The sequence below is a fragment of the Mesoplodon mirus genome, assembly GCF_964341445.2.
Source record: "Mesoplodon mirus genome assembly, chromosome: 3".
NCBI lineage: Eukaryota > Metazoa > Chordata > Mammalia > Artiodactyla > Ziphiidae > Mesoplodon > Mesoplodon mirus.
This window is the reverse complement of record NC_138978.1, coordinates 36340147-36362203: the sequence shown is the minus strand read 5'-3', so window position 1 is coordinate 36362203 and position 22057 is coordinate 36340147. Positions and strand designations below refer to the sequence as shown.

General features: G+C 48.5%; 1 protein-coding gene across 5 annotated transcripts in view; it reads right to left on the bottom strand.

Moving 5' to 3' along the window:
• Positions 1–6509: 6509 nt before the first annotated feature.
• The window catches only part of NFYC (nuclear transcription factor Y subunit gamma), a 64071-nt gene continuing 48523 nt past the window's right edge, over positions 6510–22057 (bottom strand). For 4 of the 5 annotated variants that reach the window (XM_082615658.1, XM_082615657.1, XM_082615656.1 and 1 more), the window contains exons 6-10: positions 18050–18223; positions 14346–14504; positions 10738–10845; positions 8199–8258; positions 6510–7242 (exon numbers count right to left, since the gene is read on the bottom strand). In XM_082615658.1, the coding sequence (XP_082471784.1) occupies positions 6811–7242; positions 8199–8258; positions 10738–10845; positions 14346–14504; positions 18050–18223 (933 nt within the window). In that variant the 3' untranslated portion in view covers positions 6510–6810. The remainder of the gene's footprint in view (positions 7243–8198; positions 8259–10737; positions 10846–14345; positions 14505–18049; positions 18224–22057) is intronic. The other variant, XM_082615660.1, reaches the window with a different exon arrangement.

Here is a 22057-nt window from a genome sequence, read left to right as displayed (position 1 = left end):
AACCAGGGCTCGAACCCGTGTCCCCTCCACTGGCAGGCGGATTCTTAACCACTGCGCCACCAGGGAAGCCCTGCCAGGTCAAACTCGATTGAACACCTATTAAAGTCCCTCCTCCTTAAAATAGTAGATACACAATATAAATGCTGGATAATTAAAAACATAAACAAAAACACGTATCCAAGTTCAAAGGCAAGAATGAGAAATCTCTAAGGGCCAGAAATGAGAGGGAATTCCGGTGGTGAGCAGGAGTTGCAGCTGTACCTCTGAGGAGGGATGCAGCATTCCAGAGGGGTGGGAAGTACACTTGCAGACCCCACTAGTGGCAAGGGCTGTGGTAGGCTCCCTGCTTAAAGCTGGTCCTGGGAAAGTGCTGCCTGCCATAAACAGGACTAAAATATCTGCCTGCTAGCCGCCTGGTCCTGGCTTTGGGTAGAAAGAGTACCCATATGATTAGGATACCTTAAGCCCATTCACATGGAATGCGGACTCAGAATCTGTTATTCATGACATATAAAAATCCCAAAAGACACTTATATAAGAGCTAGTTTGGGGCTGGTGCTTTTCTACAAGGCTTGGGCAGATACAGCTGAGAAATCGTCCCAAAGGGTGGCCTCCATATCCCAGGGTACCGTCAGGAAAATGTGCTGAAACTAACTATCTCAAGGATAAACTTCACAACATATAAGAAATACAATATTTTAAGAGGCACCTCTCTCAAGGAAGAATTCATATTTAAAGATCTAGAGATAATGGAGCAATCTGAAAGGAAGTTTTAGTTAAAATCTTCAGAAAATAGAGGAAGGAATAACATCTATAGAACAAAAACAGAAAGATATCAGACAGAAACATGTAACAGATGTGAACAGAACTATCTAGAAATTTTGGAAATGAAAATTAACGTCACTGACATTTAAAAAAAATCAATAGATGGGTTAGTAAATACAGCTGAAGAGAGAATAAGTTAATTAGAAGCTATAACTGAGGAAATCCTCCAGAATGAAGCATAGAACAATAAAACAGTTAAACATATGAAAGAAAAGAGACAAAGAAGATTGAATGAGAAACTCCAGCATACATATTATTACTTCCAGAAAAAGATACTGGAAAGAGTGACTAAGCTCTTTCCAGAAATAAGACATGAATTTCTAGATTTAAAAGGCCCACAGAGTGCCTGGTAAGATAGCTTTAAAAACAAATCAAAACTACATCTAGACACCCTGTAGCCAAAATGTAGAATGACAAGAGTAATGAGGAAATTTAAAAGCCACCAGAAAGAAAAAATAGCTTATCTACAAAGGTCCAATAATTGAATTGACAGTAAGCATCTCATCAGCAACAGATGCCAAAAGACAATAGGCAAAGAAGGCAAATAATTGTGAACATAGAATCCCACACATTACCAAACTGTCATTTAAATAAAGGGCAAAATAAAGACATTTTGACACATTCAATATCTTAGAAAGCTTCTGTCCCATGGACCTTCGCTGAAAGAGAGAGGCACAAGGGCTTGGGAGCTGGAGAGGTGATGTGGCTCAGGGCTGCGGAGGGAGGCTGGGCTCTGTTTTGGACCTGTCTTCAGCACCAGCCAGCCTGAGGAGCTCAGCCCAGCCTGGCTCAGCCGGGGCCCAGCTCAGGTTTTCCCCTCCTGAGTGCCAGCCTTGCTATCCTCTTATCCCCTCATGGTAGTGGCCCAGCACCCAAGATGGGGAGTACCACTGCCAGTCTGGCTCAGAGGCCTCCTTGAGGAGGCCAGGCCCAAGTTTCTCATGTGACCAGGTTTTGCTTGGCCCTCTACCCTGGGGCCCTCTCCTCCTGGGAGGTCAGTGAGCAATGGGACAAAAGCTAGGTCCCTATGCAGGAGTTGGGGGGCGAGGACTTTCATTCTCTGTAGGAAAACAATCACTTATCAGAGGGGGCGAGACCAGTGGGGCTGAGCTGCCTGGGGCGGGAGACTTCTTGGAGCATCTGGCTCCACTCAACCAGCTGGTGCCCTTGGGTAATTTCTTAAACTCTTTGAGCCTCAGTTTCTCACTAATGAGCAGGATACCTACCTAATGAGGATGTGAAGATGAAATGAGATAATCCATCTAGCTTTAGATGTATTTTCCTACACAGAAATTTCTTAAAAGAATAATCTCCATCGACTACTCCTGCCTAGCATATCATCAGTGCTCAGTAGAAAACTATTCCCAACAAAAAAGTGACAGTGAGAGCCAATGAGCAGCAGTAGGAATGTGTGCAGTGTTGGAGGCCCCATCTTCAGGGAAGAGTTCGTGTTTGTTAACTCACTCATCAGTTACTGTCATTCTCTTGGTGCCAGGCCCTGAGCTGGGCTCTGGAAGCATGGAGATGACCCTGAACTGGAGGACCATCAGTGAGGAAGACAGCCAAAACCAGAAAGTTCTAACAGACTGTTCAGAGCCTAACTGGTCTTGTATTTGTTGTCTGTCTCTCCCCTCCCCACTCCCACCTCTCTCCCTGCCCCCAACCCAATATAAGCTCACTATAACCCAAACCTCATCTGGCTTGTTTCCAGCTGTCTTCACAATGTCCAAAACAATGTCTGAAACACAGAAAGTGCCAAAGAAACATTTGTTGAATGACTGTGTATATGAGCACTAATAATAGAGGCTGTAGAAGTTGCTCTGAGAGCATCAAAGAAGTCTTCGCTAACTCTGTCCTAGGAGTTAGAAGTTTCTCAGCAAGGGCCATTTAAACTGGGCCTTGATGTATGTATAGGAGATCAATAAGTGGAAAAGGAAGTAAAAGGACATCCAGGTGTTGGGGCCAGTTGAAAACATGGAGGTGAGTTCAGGGACCAGTGAGTAATTGAGTGTGACAGGAATATAGAGTGCAGGGGGGAGGAAGAGTGGAAAGACACAAAGCTGGGGAGATAAGAAGGGCTGTCAAAAAGTCTCCTTATTAAAATCTAACCACCTACCCTGATGTAATACTCTGGAGAGGATAGTGTTTCCAGCCCTCGCTGTTGCCCCAGGAAGACCCCTCCCTTCAAAAGTTAAGGGTCTTATCAGGAAAGGGGTTAAAGATCTAGTACCAAAGATCTAGTACCCACTGAGAAAGGGGACAGTCATACCCCATAGTTCCTAGAGTTGTCTGAAGTTGGAATAAGGGTGGGACAGGGCACCTCCCAGATTTGGGCGAGTGCTACATGCTGCCCCCTTGTGGTCTCAGCAGAATTAAGCAGTAAGGAGGCTGGCCAGGTGGTCTGTTCATAATCCCAGGGGCCTCCAGCCCGCAGCATCGCCTTCTGGGAAAGTTATCCCAACCACCAGCTGTCCACAGACCAGACCTAATTGCTCTATTTATTCCACGTATACTCAAGGCTGGGCCAGTGGGTTTGGGGAGGCAGAGCGAAAGGAGGCAGTTCATATTTATAAAGCCCTGTCTCTCCCTCCCTCTCTCTCTCCCTCCCTCTCTCTCTCTCTCTCTCTCTCACACACACACACACACACACACACACACACACACACACACACACACGCGCGCGCGTGCGCACCACCTTTGGCCAGAAAGCAACTATGTATGCACAGGGGGTCAGGAGACCAATGTTTTGGTTTCAGCTCTACCCCTATTCATGGAGTGACCTTGGGCAAGTCACTGCACTTCACTGGGGCTCCTATGTCTCCATCTGTAACACAGGGGTCACCATCCCTCTTCCTGTCTCCCCTTGCAGGGTCATTGTGAAGATCGTTGGGAGGACAGATGCTGCAAGTGCTAGGAAAAATGTTTAAGAGTGCTCCGGATGTAAGGGGATCGTGCTGGGCATTAGATAGGGGCTCTCTTGGGCAGCACCAAAGTGTTTGTTTACACCCGCATGGGCCCTGCTGGCGGGGAAATTTAAAGGGAACGTGCTCAGTAAGGCAACTGATCGAAACATCCCCAAAATAAGAATGGAAGTCTGCAGGAAAATGGGGACCCACTGACTGGTCTGAAATTTCAATTATGCTTGGGTTTTCAGGAATGGGAGGAAGAGCAGCAAGGTGGGACTGTGCAGTGACCTCAATATGAGAGGTTAGCCAGGAAATGAAAAGAGCTGAGCTTCTGCCTTTTCTGAGCCCAGCCTCCCTTCTCGGTGCTTCTCATTCACAGGTGCTTCTCATTCACAAGCACTCTCTTGAATCCTCTCCAGGTGGGGCTGGGCACGTGCTGTCAGTGAATTACCTGCATGTCTCACTGAGCCGTGTTTGGGTACAGGACAGTGGGGAAGGCCAGATGAGCCCCTTCAGAGAAAAGTCCAGGGCTAGAATGAAGGGGGCAGACCTGACTTCTCATGGTGACAGTTAACACCTGTTTCATCTACCTTGATGACACTGGAGGGGTACCATGTATCCAAAACCTTACAGCTAGGAAAATCTTTGCTTTTGCTAAAGAATGTTATCTTTTTTAGATGTGAATCTCTTACCTGGTCCCATCTCTCTTTTTGCCCTGGTGGTCAGGAAGCTCAGGATCGAACGTGAAACCTAATTTTAAGAACTCTGTAGGTCTTTGCAGCCAGAATATTTGTTCTTGTTCTCGATGATCCTGATTTCCTACTCAACAATATTCTTCCTAATTCTCATCTGTCATATTTTTTCAGTGTGTATGTTTTCAGTGCAAGCCGTCTTATTTGTTCTTGTGGAGTAAGGTACACTTAGGTAAGTAACTGAAAATGAAACAGATGAGACAGATGTCCACGTGCTTACCATGGTTAACAGTGGGGGATATTCGGTGAGGGAATTATGAGAGCATCAGGGTCAGACTTGAAATAATCGAATATTAAAGCCTCTTCCCTATCCCTGCCTCACACTGTAAGAGTCCCCAAAAGAAGGGAGTTGCCTAAGGTTTTATGACATATTACTGAGAAGACATCAGTACTTTCCCTGGAAGCCAGTTCTCTGCTCTTCCCATGACAACAGGCCTCATTCTAGCTGTAAATGGCATGGTGAGGGGAAGAAAGACGGCTCACCACTGGCCTCTACGGCCAACAGAGGCCGTGAAGAAGTGGAATGCTCCTTCTGTTCTCCCCACTTTCAAGCCCTGGCTGTAGAACCCTTCTGACCTGCTGGCTGACAAGGGGCTTGGGCTACCCTCCATGGCAGATGCCATCCATGCCTTTGGTAATGGGCATGGCCACAGCAGGCAGCTCAGAGTGCCAGCCTGTGCCGACACAGGAGTGGAGGGATGTACTTGAGTCCTTGCTTAAGGACAGAGAAAGCTTTCTCCATGAGAGATGCTCTCTTCACCCTCAGCCAAGAAGGACCCAGGCTGAATCTGGCCCACGTGTCATACGGAGTCCAGGAAATAAGGCAGGCAGGCACTTCTGAGCAGCAAACGTTCTGATGAAGTTCATTTTTTAAATCAGCTGAAGATCTCAATTTGAATCAGACATGCAGCTCAAGTTCCCTTTGCTTTGGACATCCTCCCTCCTCACAAGGGTGTCCCCCTCCTTCACAGACACCCAACCTGAGGGCAGACAAACCTTTCCAAGCCTTTCCCAAGCAAAGTGGGACCATGAATGTCCCCAGACACAGAAACCCAGACTCCAAATTATCTAAAATGAGATTTATTGCATTTCATGCAGTCTGAAGTCCATGCAGCAAAGGAGACTAGCACAATTTTTAATGCATTTAAAAATAAAATAAGGGCCTCCCTGGTGGCGCAGTGGTTGAGAGTCCGCCTGCCGATGCAGGGGATACGGGTTCGTGCCCCGGTCTGGGAGGATCCCATATGCCGCGGAGCGGCTGGGCCCGTGAGCCATGGCCGCTGGGCCTGCGCATCCGGAGCCTGTGCTCCGCAACGGGAGAGGCCACAACAGTGAGAGGCCCGCATACCGCAAAAAGAAAAAAAAATAAAAATAAAAAATAAAAATAAAAATAAAAATAAAATAAAATTGGGCTTCCCTGGTGGCACAGTGGTTGAGAGTCCACCTGCCGATGCAGGGGACACGGGTTCGTGCCCCGGTCCAGGAAGATCCCACATTGCCGCGGAGCGGCTGGGTCCGTGAGCCATGGCCGCTGAGCCTGCGCATCCGGAGCCTGTGCTCCACAACGGGAGAGGCCACAACAGTGAGAGGCCCGCGTACCGCAAAAAAAAAAAAAAAAAAAAAAAAAAATTAAATTAAATTAAATTAAAACTGGGGGGTGGGGGGCAAATACACAAAGTCCTAGTCTCCTTGAGTCCCTGTAAGAGAAGGGTTTGGGAATGAAACCATCCACTCCCCCTGGCAAATGAGTCTATTAAATGCATGGAATGTTCCCATGGCCTCTGATGCAAATCCACAGAGCCCTGGGGCAAGAGCAGGGACGCGGGAGAGGAGCACTAGTGAAAAAGCAGCTACACGTGGTCACCTAACTCTACCTGAGGGCAGAACAAGGTGGTAAATCCCGGGGCAGCAGCTGTTCTAAGAGTCAGGAGATTACACACACCCCTGAGGAGATTTGCTCCTAAAAGAAGTGGCAGTAAGAACCAAAAAAAAGAAAAACAAAAGAAATATTTCTTCAACCACACTCTTCAAGAAAATGCCATAAATATGTTATTTATTATTTTCATTTCATAGCATTGGACACACAGCTCAACATATTGAAATATTGATTCCGTGGAGGAAAAAAATGGGAAAAAGGAAATAAAAAATATTGCATCTTTCTGTTGGAGAATCTCGGCCCCCAGGCGTCGGGCGTAGTGCACCAGTGTCCTAGCCTGCAGGAGGCGCTGAGGTCGGCAGGGTCCTCTGGGGAGGGAGGCTGTGCCCATTGACCGGGGCTGTATGGCAAAAATTGTGTTGGGTGTCCTTGGCCTTGCCAGCTCAGGCCCTCAGTCGCCGGTCACCTGGGGGGCCTGCCCGTCGGAGGGCTGGTTGGCTGACTGGATGAACATGGGTTGGGCGAGGTCCTGGCCGGCAGGCATGGTGACTTGCTGGATCTGGTAGAGCTGCTGCGAGGGGTGGAGAGGAGAGAGTGAGGTCACCCCTGGGAGAGGGGCATGCAGCTCCCTATGGGCCTCGAGTTGGTTGGGGGCCCCAGATACCTCAACCACCACCCATTGCAAGGCATCAGAGGGAGGAGGGGAAGTGGCGCTCTGCTGCGGTTGGGAGCAGCAGACACAGGAGGCACCAGCCCGGTGAGAGGGGGTATGTGTGGTGGGCGGGGAAGAGGTGCAGGGAGTTGCATTTCCTGTGGCTTTCACTTCTCTGGGCTCTGCCTCTCCCGTTAGCTCAGAGCCTCGAGCTTGCTGCACGCTGTTCCTCTGTGACAAACACAAGCAATTCGAACCACTGTACCAGCAGCTTGGAAGTCAGCATTTCCCCAACTCAGTAATCCTCACTGGCAGGGGCAGTATGGATTACCCTCTCTCCTCTTTTCCTTAGAACATCTGGCTCAGGCTGAGGCTACACTGAATCTCCATCTCCTGCATGGGCCCTGATGGGGAGGCAGGTCACCCGGGATTAAACGCTTACTACAGCGAAGACCTGCGAAGATACTCGCGTAGCCACTACGGAAGGTTAGGGCCAACTGCACATGATTTCTCAGGTGTTTCCAAAAGAAACCAAAAGCTAAGACCCCCTGCCACAGCAGCCCTGGCATGTGAGCCTGGCATCTGGTGCTGGCAGAAGTCAGAGTTGGGCCCTGATGCCAGTTCCTCTCCTTTCTGGGCAGCAGAGAACATAGGCTTAGGCATGTCATCCTATCATGTCCTCAGGGGTCTATGGGAAGATAGTGCGAAGGGAAAGGGGCGGGAAAAGGGAAGATCCCTTCCTCACGAGTTTAGAATTACTGAATTCCAGGCACCTAGAGAGCTTGAGAGGTCACATGTTCTCTGCATTTCAACTAATCCATGCGATTAAAAAGAGCATGGCTTAGAGAAAAACTATTCTTAAAGAAAGGAAACAGGAGACCTGCATGCTAGTCCTGGTTCTGCAATGAACAGCTAAGCAAGCACAGACAAGGCACTTCCCACCTCCAGGGCTCAGTTCACTCATCTGTAAAACGGGGACTGGGGCTACATAATGTCTAGGATTATTGTCAACTCCCACCAAGTCTATAAATCTAGAGGATAGGCAAGACTGTTGTTTTAACAATTTCTGTCCACTTACTGTTAACAGATGAGGGGACAGCTGTCCTAGCCATCCAAACCCACAGATATCACCTGCTACCCTGTCACAACTCCTCACCCTCTGCTCCTGCCTAGGCTGGGTATCCTACCTGTCCATCCGTGAACTGGCTGAACTGCTGCTGTCCTTGCTGGACCTCTGTCTGTGTGATCTGTAGGAATCAAGACGGCAAAGTAGGTACATCAGCTGCAGGGTCTGGTCCACTAGTCCACCAGCCCACCAGCCAGGAGAGGGTCGTGAAGATCAAATGGACAATGCACATAAAGTGCCCAGAATGAGGCCTGGCACAGAACAGGGGCTTGATGAGTAGCAGGAAAACAAGGGTCCCTCCCCACCCCCTAGCACAGACAGCTACTCAGAGTTGGCACCACACAGAGGACCCCAGAGCATGCAATATACAACTTCTGCAACCATCTCTCTTAATGTCCACCTAACTACACCCCGCCCCACTGAAACCAGCCCCTTGCTAAAAAAGTCATTCTGGGGCCTGAGGCTCAAGTCAAACAAAAACACCTAGCTCCTAGGTACTGACAGGACAGGGCATAACATTTATGGTTTAGGCAGAAACCCTAAGAGTCTGTCTTTCAACCAGTGAAGGCAGATTGCAAAACACTGGGCAAAGTGGTGAGTGGTCCCTTTCATGCTTGGAAGGTGGGCTCCAAACCAAACCCGTATCACCCAGATTATCTGACTGGAATATGAAACACCCTGGCGAGCAGGTGGCCTTGGCCCTGAAAGCCCTTGTGGCAAACCTATGAAGTACTTTTTCCGAGAGAGGCCACGTGCAACCCTCTGGGCCAAGGCAGGGGGATGGGGGGGGGGGGTAAGGAAAACATTTATCACATGTACTTAAAATCTTATGTGGGCATTTTAAATACATTTTAAAGGAAATTTACAGACATGGAGAACCGCATCATATAATGCCAGTTGCTGCAGACAGCTTGGCAGACTAGAAAAAAGACTGAAGAATGTTTGTGTGCGTATATGTTATCTATGGAACATTTGACTAGCTAATGTTTTCTGTGTACCTTCTCCTGGAATCATCACAGCCACCCTGCAAGGTAAGGACTGTCTTCTCGAGTGTCCTCACAATGGCCAAAAACAACCCATCGGGCCTACCCATGAGACTATGAGGAAAACAAGGGGACAGGTATGAAAGGGCTTCATGAGGGTTTCTTACTAGTGTTCTTTGTTTTGGGTTTTTCTCCTCCCACCTGCTTGAGGGCAGGAGCTAAGTTTTGTCTATCTCCCAGTGCAAAGTAAGTATTGTAGAAATATCTGCAGAATAAATGAATGATCCTGAGACAAATGGAAAATATTCGTCATAGGTGAGAAGGTTTTAACTGTGCCCTGTGGCCAGCAGGATTGCCCTTCACATCAGTTGAGAAGAGTTTCATTCACCTTTAAATTCCATTTACATGGTAACATTCATTCAACATTCATTCAACAAACGTTTACTGAGCACCTATGAAGTGCCACGTTGTTATAATTATAATCTGTTGTTACACAGACTGTGTCCTCAGGCACCCTCTTCTTGCTTCACTCCTTCCTCTCTATACACCCAACTTTCCCCACTTTCTGGCTTTAGTTCCTGGTCTCAAAACTGACCTCTGGGGAACCAAGAACTCTTCTTCTCACTTCCTCCCACCCTGTGCCATAGAAAGTTTCTGGATCCCAGGCTAGAATCTTACAAGTTTAAAAAAAAAGAAAAAAAAAAAAAGAGGGGTACACTAAAGGGTGGGACCAATCTTGAGATCTGATTCCATGTCAGTGAGCCCCAGGAAATTAGGGAAAAGCCCAAATCGTTATGCAAGCCAAGGAATGGGTTTAGAGTGGGCCTTTAAAGATCCCAGAGACTATATGGAACTCAGAAGCCCTGCTTTTGGCTCATTCCTCGTATTTTCCCAAATGAGATCTTTGGAGACCTGCTCTACAAACTCAGCTCTGTCACCACTGTCAATAGATACATCACCAGAAATGCAATTGGGCCAGACGAGTCCAGCTCTTTAACGATTGCTTCTTTTTTTGGGTTTGAGGCAAAAAGAATTGATTAACAATGCCTCCCCTTGTCCAGCATCCCCCGTCCCCTGCAAATAATACCCACATCCCCCAATCCCCAAGCCCAGGGAGGCAGCCCCCTCGGCACCTGTGGCTCAGCCTTCAATATCTCAGGGCATGAGAGGAGATGAGGAGGGCAGTCTCTGGTTAGGGGTGCATGAGAAGGTAGAAGTAAAAACCTAAGTAGCTTTCCAAAGGGCACAGGAGGTGCCAGATCACAACAGTCATCAGGTTTAAAGATGGAAACTCAGCCTGACAATGAGGCAGTCTGTCAGAAAGCTTCCTCCAGTCAGACCTGCGCACACACACATTGGGCTTTCTTCAAGCATCCTTGAGGCTTCCCCTGCCTTGAGTTTCCTTGTCGCTCAAGAGCACGATGGTAAGAGACACACTTTGAATCCGATCCTCCGATAAACCCCATCTGTCCCTTGGGGTGCAGAACAGACGTGCGGGGGGTGGAGGCGGCTCTTGCTGAAGGATGAGGTGGCGAGAGTTGTGTGCTGAGCACTCCTTTGTCAGAAGCCAGCTCCAGCTGGTTCCCAACTCAAGCCCTGAATCTCTGCAGCACATACCTGTTGAGCATTGGTGGCAAGCGTCTGGATCTGTCCCTGCACAACCTGGGTGCCTGATACAGGCTGGGCTAAGCGAATATACTGCAGCTGGCCGGCATTCAGCTGCACCTAGGCAGGGGCAGAGACAAACAAACCACCGGAGACTGAATGCAACCTCAAACAAGCAAACTTTCCATGACAAGAAATGGTGACTGTCCCCTACCCGTCCCCACCCCGACCCCTCCAGAAAGGCCGACCCTGAAAAGTTTCTTTTTAACAGAAACCCAAACAAGCAAAACCATAATATCCCTACCCCGTAAGTCACACAACACAAAAGAGAATATGTTCCATGAATGGACTTGGGGAAAAATTCCCAGAGGATCTTGTCATATATGTGAGGACAGCACGGCTGGACCCTCAACATTCACTGGCTCTTAGCTATTTGCTCACAGTTTATGTTAAGATTTGATGCCAAAGACTGTCTGACATTATCGGAACGCTTATACCTTAAGTGTGGGGCCTTTCTCCCCTCCGTCTCCACCCTTCCCCAGCCCTGTCCCCGGGACGGCTGATCTAATACTGAGAAGAGCCCCAGAGTCTGCCAGGAGCCCAAAGCAGGTGGCCATCACTCCGCACCACAGCCCTAGGACTGCCCAGCCCCATGCTGCACATCTTGGAAGAGAAAGCTGGCCCGCTTTACTATCTCTGTCCCCAAGAGCCAGGACTAATAGGGGTCTGTGGGACTTTTAGGATCCTTGGTGTTCAGCACTAGCTTCTGGCCAAATACCTCCCAAAGGGAAGCTGAATCAATAAACCTTTCACATAAAACCCCATCATCGGAAACCAAAGCTACAAAAATGCCCTTAAAGTCCCTCATGCTTAAGATTAAGTCTCAGATAATACAATAATACCACATGCTGCATTTAATTGTGTGCTAAAAGCCTTAACTCAGGCTCTTAATGCTACAGCGTACCATGAAAGCATTAGTGCTTTGAGCATGGGGATGAGGAGAGGACCAAGGCAGCTACAACGTGAGAGGAACTGTGGCTCAGCAGAGAAAACAGTCAGCAAAGGAGGACTACGGACAGTCACACTCAGGATGTGGGGAATGAAAGCGGCTCCAGGAGGACCAGCAGATTTGGTCTCTCTCTATCTGGCGGCCCAGACACCACCCTCCCTGGCTGCCTAGCCTGCTTTTCTTGTAAGGGTGGGCTTCTTGAGGGTAACAGGCAAGTCATGCCTCTTTGTCCTGGAGCAAAATTTCCCCTTGCCTTCAAGAGCTAATAACTTCATTACAGGGGCTTTTACTTCCGTGAGGAAAATGCTGACAGGATGAAGCTTCTGCATGCAGTGTTAAATCAAACTGCTTCTCTGAAACTTCAGACTCAACGAGGATTTGAACCACCAAGAAAAGACTAACACTGAAGTTCCTGGTAGAACGTTCCAGAATTGTCTGCTTAAGGCAAGATGGAGGGACACAAAATCTAAACCCGTTAATTATCTGGTTCAAAGGAGACAGGGCAAGGTATTGTAACCTGTAGTCATTTCTCTCCTGAGAACATGCTAAGAGGAGCTGCTGGGAAGTTGTGATGCCAAGCCTAAACTCCCCACTACATCCCACAATGCGGCTTCCAGGCAACATTAAGTTGCTTATGGGGAGGAAGACAGCTGGGTGGAGGCTTGGGAAACCTCATCTGCCAAGACTGATGGTGGCTGGTCCCAGGAGTCACCAGAACTCCTGCCAAGGAACATGGGATGAAAGACCAAAGCCTTGTCCCAGGAGTGGGGGAAGGTATACTGCTGGCCATAGGGATTTTACATTTCTCAGCTGGGAAGAGCTCTTTTGCAGAAACTCAAATGTGACTGAAAAGCTGTGAGCCAAACAGTTCCAAGCAGTTCTTAGAAGCAAGCTCTTCTTTCAGGCTTGTGTTTAGGTACTGGGGATGCTCTGCCCTTCAGTCCTCTACCACAAGGGTAGGCCTGGGGACCCTCACACCTTTTTAAAATTACAGAGCAAAGAATCCTACCCCCTGGGCTTTCAAAAGAGGGGCAAAGCTTCCTTCATAAAGGTCATCACTAATACGAGCACTCTGGTGAGTTTAGAAATGGAGACTCCTGCAGAAGGTATACAGTGAAGACCAGGTCCTAAATTCTGCAACAAGTCTTCTGTGCCCCAGAGGCTTTAAAAGACTCAAGTTAAAGTTACTACAGGGCTTCCCTGGTGGTGCAGTGGTTGGGAGTCCGCCTGCCAATGCAGGGGACACGGGTTCGAGCCCTGGTCTGGGAAGATCCCACATGCTGCAGAGCAACTAAGCCCGTGTGCCACAACTACTGAGCCTGCGCTCTAGAGCCCGCGAGCCACAACTACTGAAGCCCACGTGCCTAGAGCCCGTGCTCTGCAACGGGAGAGCCACCGCAATGAGAAACTCATGCACCTCGACGAAGAGTAGCCCCCGCTCTCCACAATCAGAGAAAAGCCCATGCGCAGCAACAAAGACCCAATGCAGCCAAAAACAATAAATAAATAAAATTAATTTATTTTTAAAAAAAGTTACTACAAAGTGTGAACTCTTCTCTGGCTTAGCTGAACTTGTTTTGGTGCCCTCACATGCAAAAATGAGAACCATTTATGAGAGACGTCATGGGCTGGTGGCTGCAAGGAATCTGGAATTGATGGGGGTGTGTGTGTGTGTGGCGCCACCACCCCCAGCCCCACCCCATGGGGGAAGGAAAGGGAGGGGGGAAAGGGAGATGGAGCGGGGGATTGGGCGGGGGAGAGAGAGAGAGATGAAAAGGAAAGAGATAAACAGAGGGATGCACACACTCCCCTTTCCTAAGCTTTCTCCTGGCCTATTACTGTTAAGAAGAACAGTCCCCAAAACAGAGTTGAGGAAAGTTTCTGAACTTTCTTCAAAAAGGAAGTTGTTAACCAAGTCCAAGTGAGTTTCTGTATCTGCCTACATTTCATTTACAATAGGAAGGGCAAGGGGCAGGAACAGGCCTGCTCCATGTCACTCATTTTCCACATTTTTTTGTGGCAAATTGACCAATGAATAGATGGCAAGTGTTAAGACAAGGACCTTTTTTTTTTTTTCCACCAAAGAACAAGTACAAGTGAAAAAGCCAGCAAATCTAAGAAATGAAATCCCTCAAGGCACACAGGAAGTAGCAGTCCACAGTGAAGGAATGGATAAGTTAAATGAAAGCCAAAAATACACTTTGCTGCAGGCTCCCCTGGGAACTGACTCATGAATATGCAACAAGTGTATTTATGGCCTTCTCTATACACCTCCCTCTTATTCTCTGCAAATCAAAAGACAGGACTAGGACTGCCTCACAGGGCCTTTGGGCCTTGGCACAAAATAGCGGTTACAATGATTTCTCTGCGTAGGCCGAGTGAGGGGAAGCGGAGAGGAGCTGCCCCATCGTGGTGAGCCCGAACCTGGATTAAAGGAAAGCAGGGCATATACGGTGAAGCAAGTTGTGGTTTGGGGTAATGGGAATATAGGTTTATAACAAAGTGTGTGTACATGTGTGTGTGTGTGTGTGTGTGTGTAAAATCTTTAACTATTTCCTGTTATACTGTTGAGCAAAGTGCCACGCAGACCTTAAGGCAGGGCAGGACTTACCGGGATCTGCTGGATCTCTCCTGTGTTCGTAATGATCTGCTGCATCACCTGCATGGTCTGCCCAGTGCCACTCTGGGCCTGCTGGGCCTGACCCTGCGGCTGGGCCTGGACAATCTGCACCTGCTGACCTTCTCCAACCTGCATGGTCACGGGTGTGGTCTGGAAGGAAGAGTCATGAGAAAGCTGACTGAGCTCCAGCCCAGAGCCATTAGGCCTACCACGGGGTTAATAATGAGCAGTTAACCAGGAGCAAACCCCCTCCATGAACGCCTGACCTCATCGCAACAGTAACAATACTCAACCTACAGAAGCCTTTGGGCTCAGAGCACTGTTCAAGTCACTCTCCAAAACAGAAAACAGGAAGGCCAAACGGATTTTTAGACTCAGAGTACAGAATATTTGCCTCGGTCCCAAATACCTCTATGCTTCAAATGTTTCAGCTCTTCACAGCCCCTTCAATGATAGAAAGGCACATACAGTACAAGAGCATCAAAAGCAACCACGATAATTTGCCTGAGACATGGCTGAAGTCAAGTCTGGAGCAGGTGAGTTTAGAGGGCAAACTAAATGGAAAGTGGGGTCAGCATGGGTTAACTAAGCTCAGGACCCTGGGCTCCTTCTCAGGCACGCAGGACACTGGAAGAAACATAAAGGGCACACTGGCTTTCACCCCCGTTCAAGCAGCAGAGCGACTCCAGCCCACTCTGGCCAGCCGGCTGCTCTGGATCACAGCACTGCTTCCCACGGGGGAGGCAAACACCCTTAAGACCTGGACACTGTTAAGACCTGGACCTTAACTGAGGCTACCCGCAAGTAACGGAATTTAATAAAGCCAGACTTCTAACTTTCTAGAAACAGGAATCGCAGCTTTAAGGAATTTCTGTCTAACGTATATGAAGATTCTGTGTTTCACACACACTTAGAGCACTGCCCAATGAAACCTGCTCCTTTGAGAGACAGCAGATTCAAACTGTCAAAAGGATCAGTCGTTTCTTTTAATCTCAAGCCTTTAGCCCTAGGTGTGACCACTACAGACCCCAGCGTATCTTGTTCTCTGGCGGTGGTGCCAGTGGAGCCTTTTAGCCACACCTGCACCCCAACCCCTCACTCTGGATATGATTTCTCCCCACTCTGAATTAAGGATCACCTCTTAAGACAACTCTGAGAGTCTTCATGAATCCTGGGCTTCAATCGATGCTGTTATTCTGAGGCCCTCACTTTCTGACTGCACAGGTCTACTCTGCACCTAAAGTTACAAGGGAAGGGGATATGTTCTGAGAACTGTAGATGGGACTCAAGGGATTACTAGGTAAGGAGAAATTACTACAAACTGCAGGAGGGTAGGGAAGAAAGATGACAGAGGGCAATACATGCAGTGGGTTAGGTCAACAGTAAACACCTCCTATACTCACACCATGATTTCCAACTCAGCCTGTTCCCCAAACCTCCAGTAATAAATGCTTCCAATTTTATGACAGAAAACACGGGATTCACTTTAACAAAATATGCTTTTCTTCCAACTTTAATATGTATTGGTCCTGCAAAGGTATCTGAACTCAATTTGAAACAACAATTCCTGTAGGTCCAGGGAGGTGTGACACAGCACAAGGCCACCCTGAACCAGCCAGACAGCGAAACAACAGGAGATGCTGGGAAGAACCAACTTCACCGCCCTCACAAGCCTTATCAGCTCCAAGCTGAGCAAGCCTGGGGTGGCAAAGAAGAGGTAGGTGAAATTCTCGCTGACTAAAAAAAAATGCATACTGCCAACTCATCACTGTACTACCAACTCAATCTTCCCAAGAGGATTTCCAAGGTATTTCTAAATCATTTCAGGAAAACGAGGGCTCGTGTTAGCCTGGCAGATGTCAAATCACGTATGGCATGCCCTGCTGTCGGGGCACAACAGCCACGAGCTTCTTAGAATGGTCAGCCAATCAGAGCCAGCTCTTGGCAGACTCCCTTGAAGTTTGCTCTGTACAGGGATAAGCCTTTGGCAGGTAAAGCTCTCACCACTGCAGAGGCACAAGCATTAGCCAAAGAAGGTCCCTCAGGCATCATGGTGCAGTGGATGCCTTGAGGCAGGGACTGGGCTGTGGTCATCTTTAAACCCCGTCTGCCTAACACTGTGTCTTGCGAAGAGCAAGCACTCAATAAATTTCTGTTACATGGATAAGAAAATGGGCAGGGAATAAATCCTAAAATCATAATTAATATTTAAATCTACCCCTGTCCCAACCTTTTTTTCTTTAGGTAAACCCAGCTCCTTACTAGAATACACATGGCTGTTTGGGATGTGTCCTCTGCCTATCTTTTCAACTTGCCTAGACGTTCCGCTATGCTGACTGTACCCTCCTCCCCTCCTACCATTTTCCCTGTGCTGTTTCTCACCTCCAAGCCTTTGCTCGTGCTGTGCCCTCTCCTGGGAAAGCCCTCCTTCCCTTTTTATTTGGTTCATTTCCATTGTTCCCTCTAAGACTCATATTATTCCCTTCAGGGAACTTTCTCTGACATCTTCTTCCACCTCCCTCACATCTTTGTTAGGTTCCCCTTTGAAGTGCTCCCGTAACACCCTCTACACAATCCTAAAAATATCTTATACTTCCCATGTGGCACGTGGTGTAACCTTCAAGTATTTGTAGCCCCAACTAGATTCTTGAATTCTTTAAAATAGGGACTGTTTTATTCATGCTTGTATCCCCAACACATAGCCTTGGACTTTATCTAAGAGGACGTTCAATGTTTGATGAATAAATAAATTAATGATTGGCAGGAAATCTGGAGTCAGAGCTCAGAAAACATAGTTCTCCCTAGGGGCAGGACAGGGATAAAGATGCAGACATAGAGAATGGACTGGAGGACACGGGGGTGGCGGGGAAGCTGGGACGAAGTGAGAGTAGCATTGACATATATACACTACCAAATATAGATAGCTAGTGGGAAGCAGCCGCATAGCACAGGGAGATCAGCTCAGTGCTTTGTGACCACCTAGAGGGGTGGGAAAGGGAGAGTGGGAGGGAGGCTCAAGAGGGAGGGGATATGGGGACATATGTATACGTATAGCTGACTCACTTTGTTGTACAGCAAAAACTAACACCACATTGTAAAGCAATTATACTCCAATAAAGATGTACAAAAACAAAAACAAAAACACATAGTTCTCTTCAGCCTCTCATGATCCCAACCATGTGGATGTTACTGCTTCTAGACAGAGAAGGAATCTTCTGATTACTATTGTAAAAAGAGAAAGTCACCTGACACAAATTTGGTGGGACACAGAAATGATGGGGAAAAGGGGAGGAGGGGTATGCAAGCTGTCAGTGATGCCTGATCTCCCCCTTGAGGGTACAAATTCCAATTCTGGTGGGAGACGCAGACAGCAGGCACGGAGTCCACTTAAAAGATGTCACTATTCTTCATGGGGGCATTATAAAGATTTTTTTCCTCCTAAAACTTTTTAGGGATCCTGGAGAATGTCTTGCTCACTGCACTTTCCTCATAGGACCCACAAGGAAACCAGGGTCCAGAGAGATCAGGTGACACATCACCTCAGTGGCTGAATCTGGTGAAAAGCCCAGGTCTCCAGAATTCAAATCCAGTCCTCTACAGTGATCTGACCGCCCCTCTGCCCCAGTCACACTTTGCCCATCCCAAACCTAAGAGGTGCTGTCTGGCTGGGCCGGCACCCTCCGTGGTTCACAGACCTGGCCCTGCTGAGGCTGTGCAATGATGATCTGCCCGGGCTGGATGGTGGTTGTGGAGCTGGTGGTCTGCTGGCCTTGCTGCTGCCCCTGGACCTGGACAGCGGTGGGCTGCTGAGCCAACGTGAAGTAGTACTGGACGGGCTCGGCAGGAGTCACAGACTGGCGCACCTCCTCCTGTGGGGCAGAAGGAGGGGCAGGTAAGAGGAAACGAACCGGCTCAGCAGCTGCCACAGTGAATTCCCACTCTTCCCCCAAATGGGCTCTGTGCAGTTGCCTGCTGCACGCTGAGCTCTCCACATCTGAAGCCAAGAGAAAGTGGAATCCGAAGAGACCAGTTGTGCTAAATCAAACTAAAAATAACAGATTCCATAGGCTTCACAAAACATACAGCCAATTTTCTGAAGTACAGAGTGATCACCCGCTGTGTGACGAGCTGCAAATGGGCAAACAGTCACCTAAAAACCACGCACTAGCAGTGCTTGGCAGCGAGTGCCGCCAAGGCCTGTGACCTGAGGACAGTGCTAACGGCAAGCACCCCGACTACCGTGCTCTCAGTCTGGCTCCCGATCTCCCAAATAGGCAGCACTCTCCGTATTTCGTTCCCACCACCTCAGGAGGGAACGAGCAGGGGAAAGGGAAACAGGGCTTTTTCTGGACTGGAATTTCAGAATCAAATGTCAGGATCAAGAACACTGGTAGGCAAGAGCCCAGCTTTTCAGAGCATGTCGAGAGCTCTGTGGTCACTGAGGCCATGTCTATCCAGCATCACATCTGGTTTGGTGCTACTCAGCCACAGAAACGCAACCCAGAGGGCCTGAGGGACAGCCCTCCAGTGGGGTGGCCTCTGGCCGATCTGCTGGGTGAAGAGACTGTTCCTTCTTCAGCTGACGTTGTCCATGGCAGAAGGAGTAAACAACCCTCTCCCAGCCACCTCGAGCTCACAGCTGAGAGTGTAGGATGTTTACACACACTACGGCATGGTTACAGCCTGAGGGTCCAGGGTTGGCCGGCCCCTGACCACCGACACAGATCGGCGTCTGCTCCGGAGGGCCCTGCGACACGTGGTGCCCTGCCTGGGACAACAAAAACAACAGAAACATACAACCACTTGGGCTTGTTGAGCAAAATATCAGCTAAATTTACTCACTTCCATGTTCTGGACTAAGTTTGCCAGGTTCAAGGAAAGAGGAAAAGAAGACACTTCTTCAAGGTATAGAGACCCTGTGGACCAAAGCTCTCCAAAGTGACATTTACAAAGTTGGTACTGACCCCATCCCCAATCTGTGCTTCCACAGTCCGTTTCTCATTACACTTTTTTTGTACTTGCTTGGAAAATTCCACTACTTTCCCTGCTAGAATGAAAGCCCTATGAAGGCAAAGCCTCGCTCTCTCTTGCTCCCCACTGTCGCTACCACCTGTCTCCTTGCAGGCACTCAATAAGCAGTTGCTGAATGATGAATGGATTCATAGAGCCGGGCAGACAACTGGAGATAGGAAAGTACTTTTTTTTTTTTTTTTTTTTTGCGGTACGCGGGCCTCTCACTGTTGTGGCCTCTCCCGCTGCAGAGCACAGGCTCCGGACGCGCAGGCTCAGCGGCCATGGCTCACGGGCCCAGCCGCTCCGCGGCATGTGGGATCCTCCCGGACCGGGGCACAAACCCGCATCCCCTGCATCGGCAGGTGGAATCCCAACCACTGCGCCACCAGGGAAGCCCGGAAAGTACTTTTTTTTTTTTTTTTTTTTTTTTTTTTTTTTTTTTTTTTTTCTTTTTGCGGTATGCGGGCCTCTCACTGTTGTGGCCTCTCCCGTTGAGGAGCACAGGCTCCGGACGCGCAGGCCCAGCGGCCATGGCCCACGGGCCCAGCCGCTCCGCGGCATATGGGATCCTCCCAGACCGGGGCACGAACCCGTATCCCCTGCATCGGCAGGCGGACTCCCAACCACTGCGCCACCAGGGAGGCCCCGGAAAGTACTTTTTTTAACCCAAGTTGGGAGTATGACAAATTCTCTTGAACCCAACAGTTGTTAGCAGTAGAGAAGAATCCCTAATTTCTTGCTACCTCTAGGATTCCGTGGCCATAGTGCAGGAGACACTCCTGTCCGCTAAAGAACGGGTTTGGGTATTCTTTTGCTTGCCCGGTGACTGGGGGCCCAGGATACTAAAACTAGGACTCCTGGTATCTAGCCCCTGAGAAACTTGGATCTCTGCATGACAAGGTTCCCTAATGGCCATTCACCCAGTCTAGGCAGACACTTGTAACATTCTGGGTTTCTAAGCTAGTCCTCAAACATGAACCAACTTTCTAAGTTAATGTATTCTGTGCTTCAGGCCCAAACAGTTTGAACCCTGGACATGATCATGCTGAGGCAGAAGAAAAAGGAGGTCCCCTTTTATTTTCATCTAGGTCTCAGTTTCCAGAACAACTTAACTGTGACAACATCACCTCCACTTCAACTCCAACTTCTCACCATTATAAATAAAGGTCAGCCAGTCAACTTGATCTTGCCTGTAACAGGGATAATACTGATACCCTCCTTAGCGAAGAAACAAAGGCCAACTACTCTTTTCAAGGCTCCTGCAATAGGTTCAATGAATTTATTTTCCACTCAGAACTCCCTTTCCATTCTATAAAAAGCATCAACCACTAAAATCCAAACTAACTTGGAAAAGCTCTTGGGTGATGAGAGGGTACAGAGGACTAAGACCCCTAGAACCAACTTGTTGGAAGTCTTGGGGAGGAGGGAGCCACTGGCATTTACCAGCCCTGACCTGTCACTGTTCTGTCTCCAGTTATCCTTGACTGTAGCTAATCTGCAAGTGAATATGGTCTTTGTGCCAGACAAACAGCAAACCCTTTAAGTACCACTTTCAGAAGCTAAAATATCCCTTGCCAAAAGCTGTGAAAACATGTAAAGAGCTTCTCCTATGATGCTTACTGTACGCTCTTAAACTGTTTATGAACTCGGCAGTGTCTAGGACACTTCTGTGAGTATCAAATAGAGGCACCAAGGTTTGTGTTGTGAGGACAGGCATGACAGTTCTCGAATCACTGGAATGGAAGGAGGCATATCTAAGCTTCTTCTGCATTATGAATACTCATTCCGCCAATGGAGGTCAAGCTAGCAAGGGAGTGATTATGCTTGGTTTAAAGAAATGGGTGAAGAGGAAATGACATTTCAATGAGCAGGAACTTTCAACTCACAGTTTTAGTGGGGCAGAAGTCAGGCCTCAACTATCTTCTGCTTGAGCAGTCTTTACTTGCTTCCCCAAAGAACAAGAAGACATCCCCACGCATCTCAGAGAAGTCAAGGGCCTTAGATCCACAACTCAGTATTTCTGGCTCGTTTCTTGCCCCAGCAGTGGGAAATCACCCCCTGTGCTAGAACAATCTCTGAATGACTGGATCAATCCAGAATGGGGCACTTGCCCAGCTTTAGCAGTGGCCTCCCCAACCAGAGTGCCTGCTCTTGGAATCTCTTCAGAAGTAGAGTCTGATAGACAGCGCCAGAGAAGGAGCAGCCTCACATCCTAGAGCCATCACCACAGTGCTGTGCAGCCAGCCCCAGACTGGAAAACAGCACATTTGCTTCAGTAGCAAGAATGAACTGCTGCCTCCTTCAGAAAGGGTGAGTTTGGGACAGCAGCGCTTTTAAAGGACTTAAGGGAGGTGCCAGCCACTTCGGAGCTTGGGAAAACGCCATGTCTATAGAGGAGTAAAAGTGCTATCTTAGAATTTCAGGCCAGCTTTCAGCAATCTCAACCTTTCAAAGGCCAGGCAGCAGCTGTCCCGAATAGGATGCCGATCAATGGCCTGAACACCTGCAAAGAACTGAACGTGTTCAGTTCAGAAACTGAGCTGTTTCAGCCAGACACACTTTAAAGGAGATGGATCATAGCATTCTGAGTCAGGCTAGGATGTAACAAGGAGCTCTCTGACACCCTAAGAGAGTCAAGCACTGAGGACGCTGGAGGAAGGGAGAGGACACGACCGTTCTCTCTAGCCAGC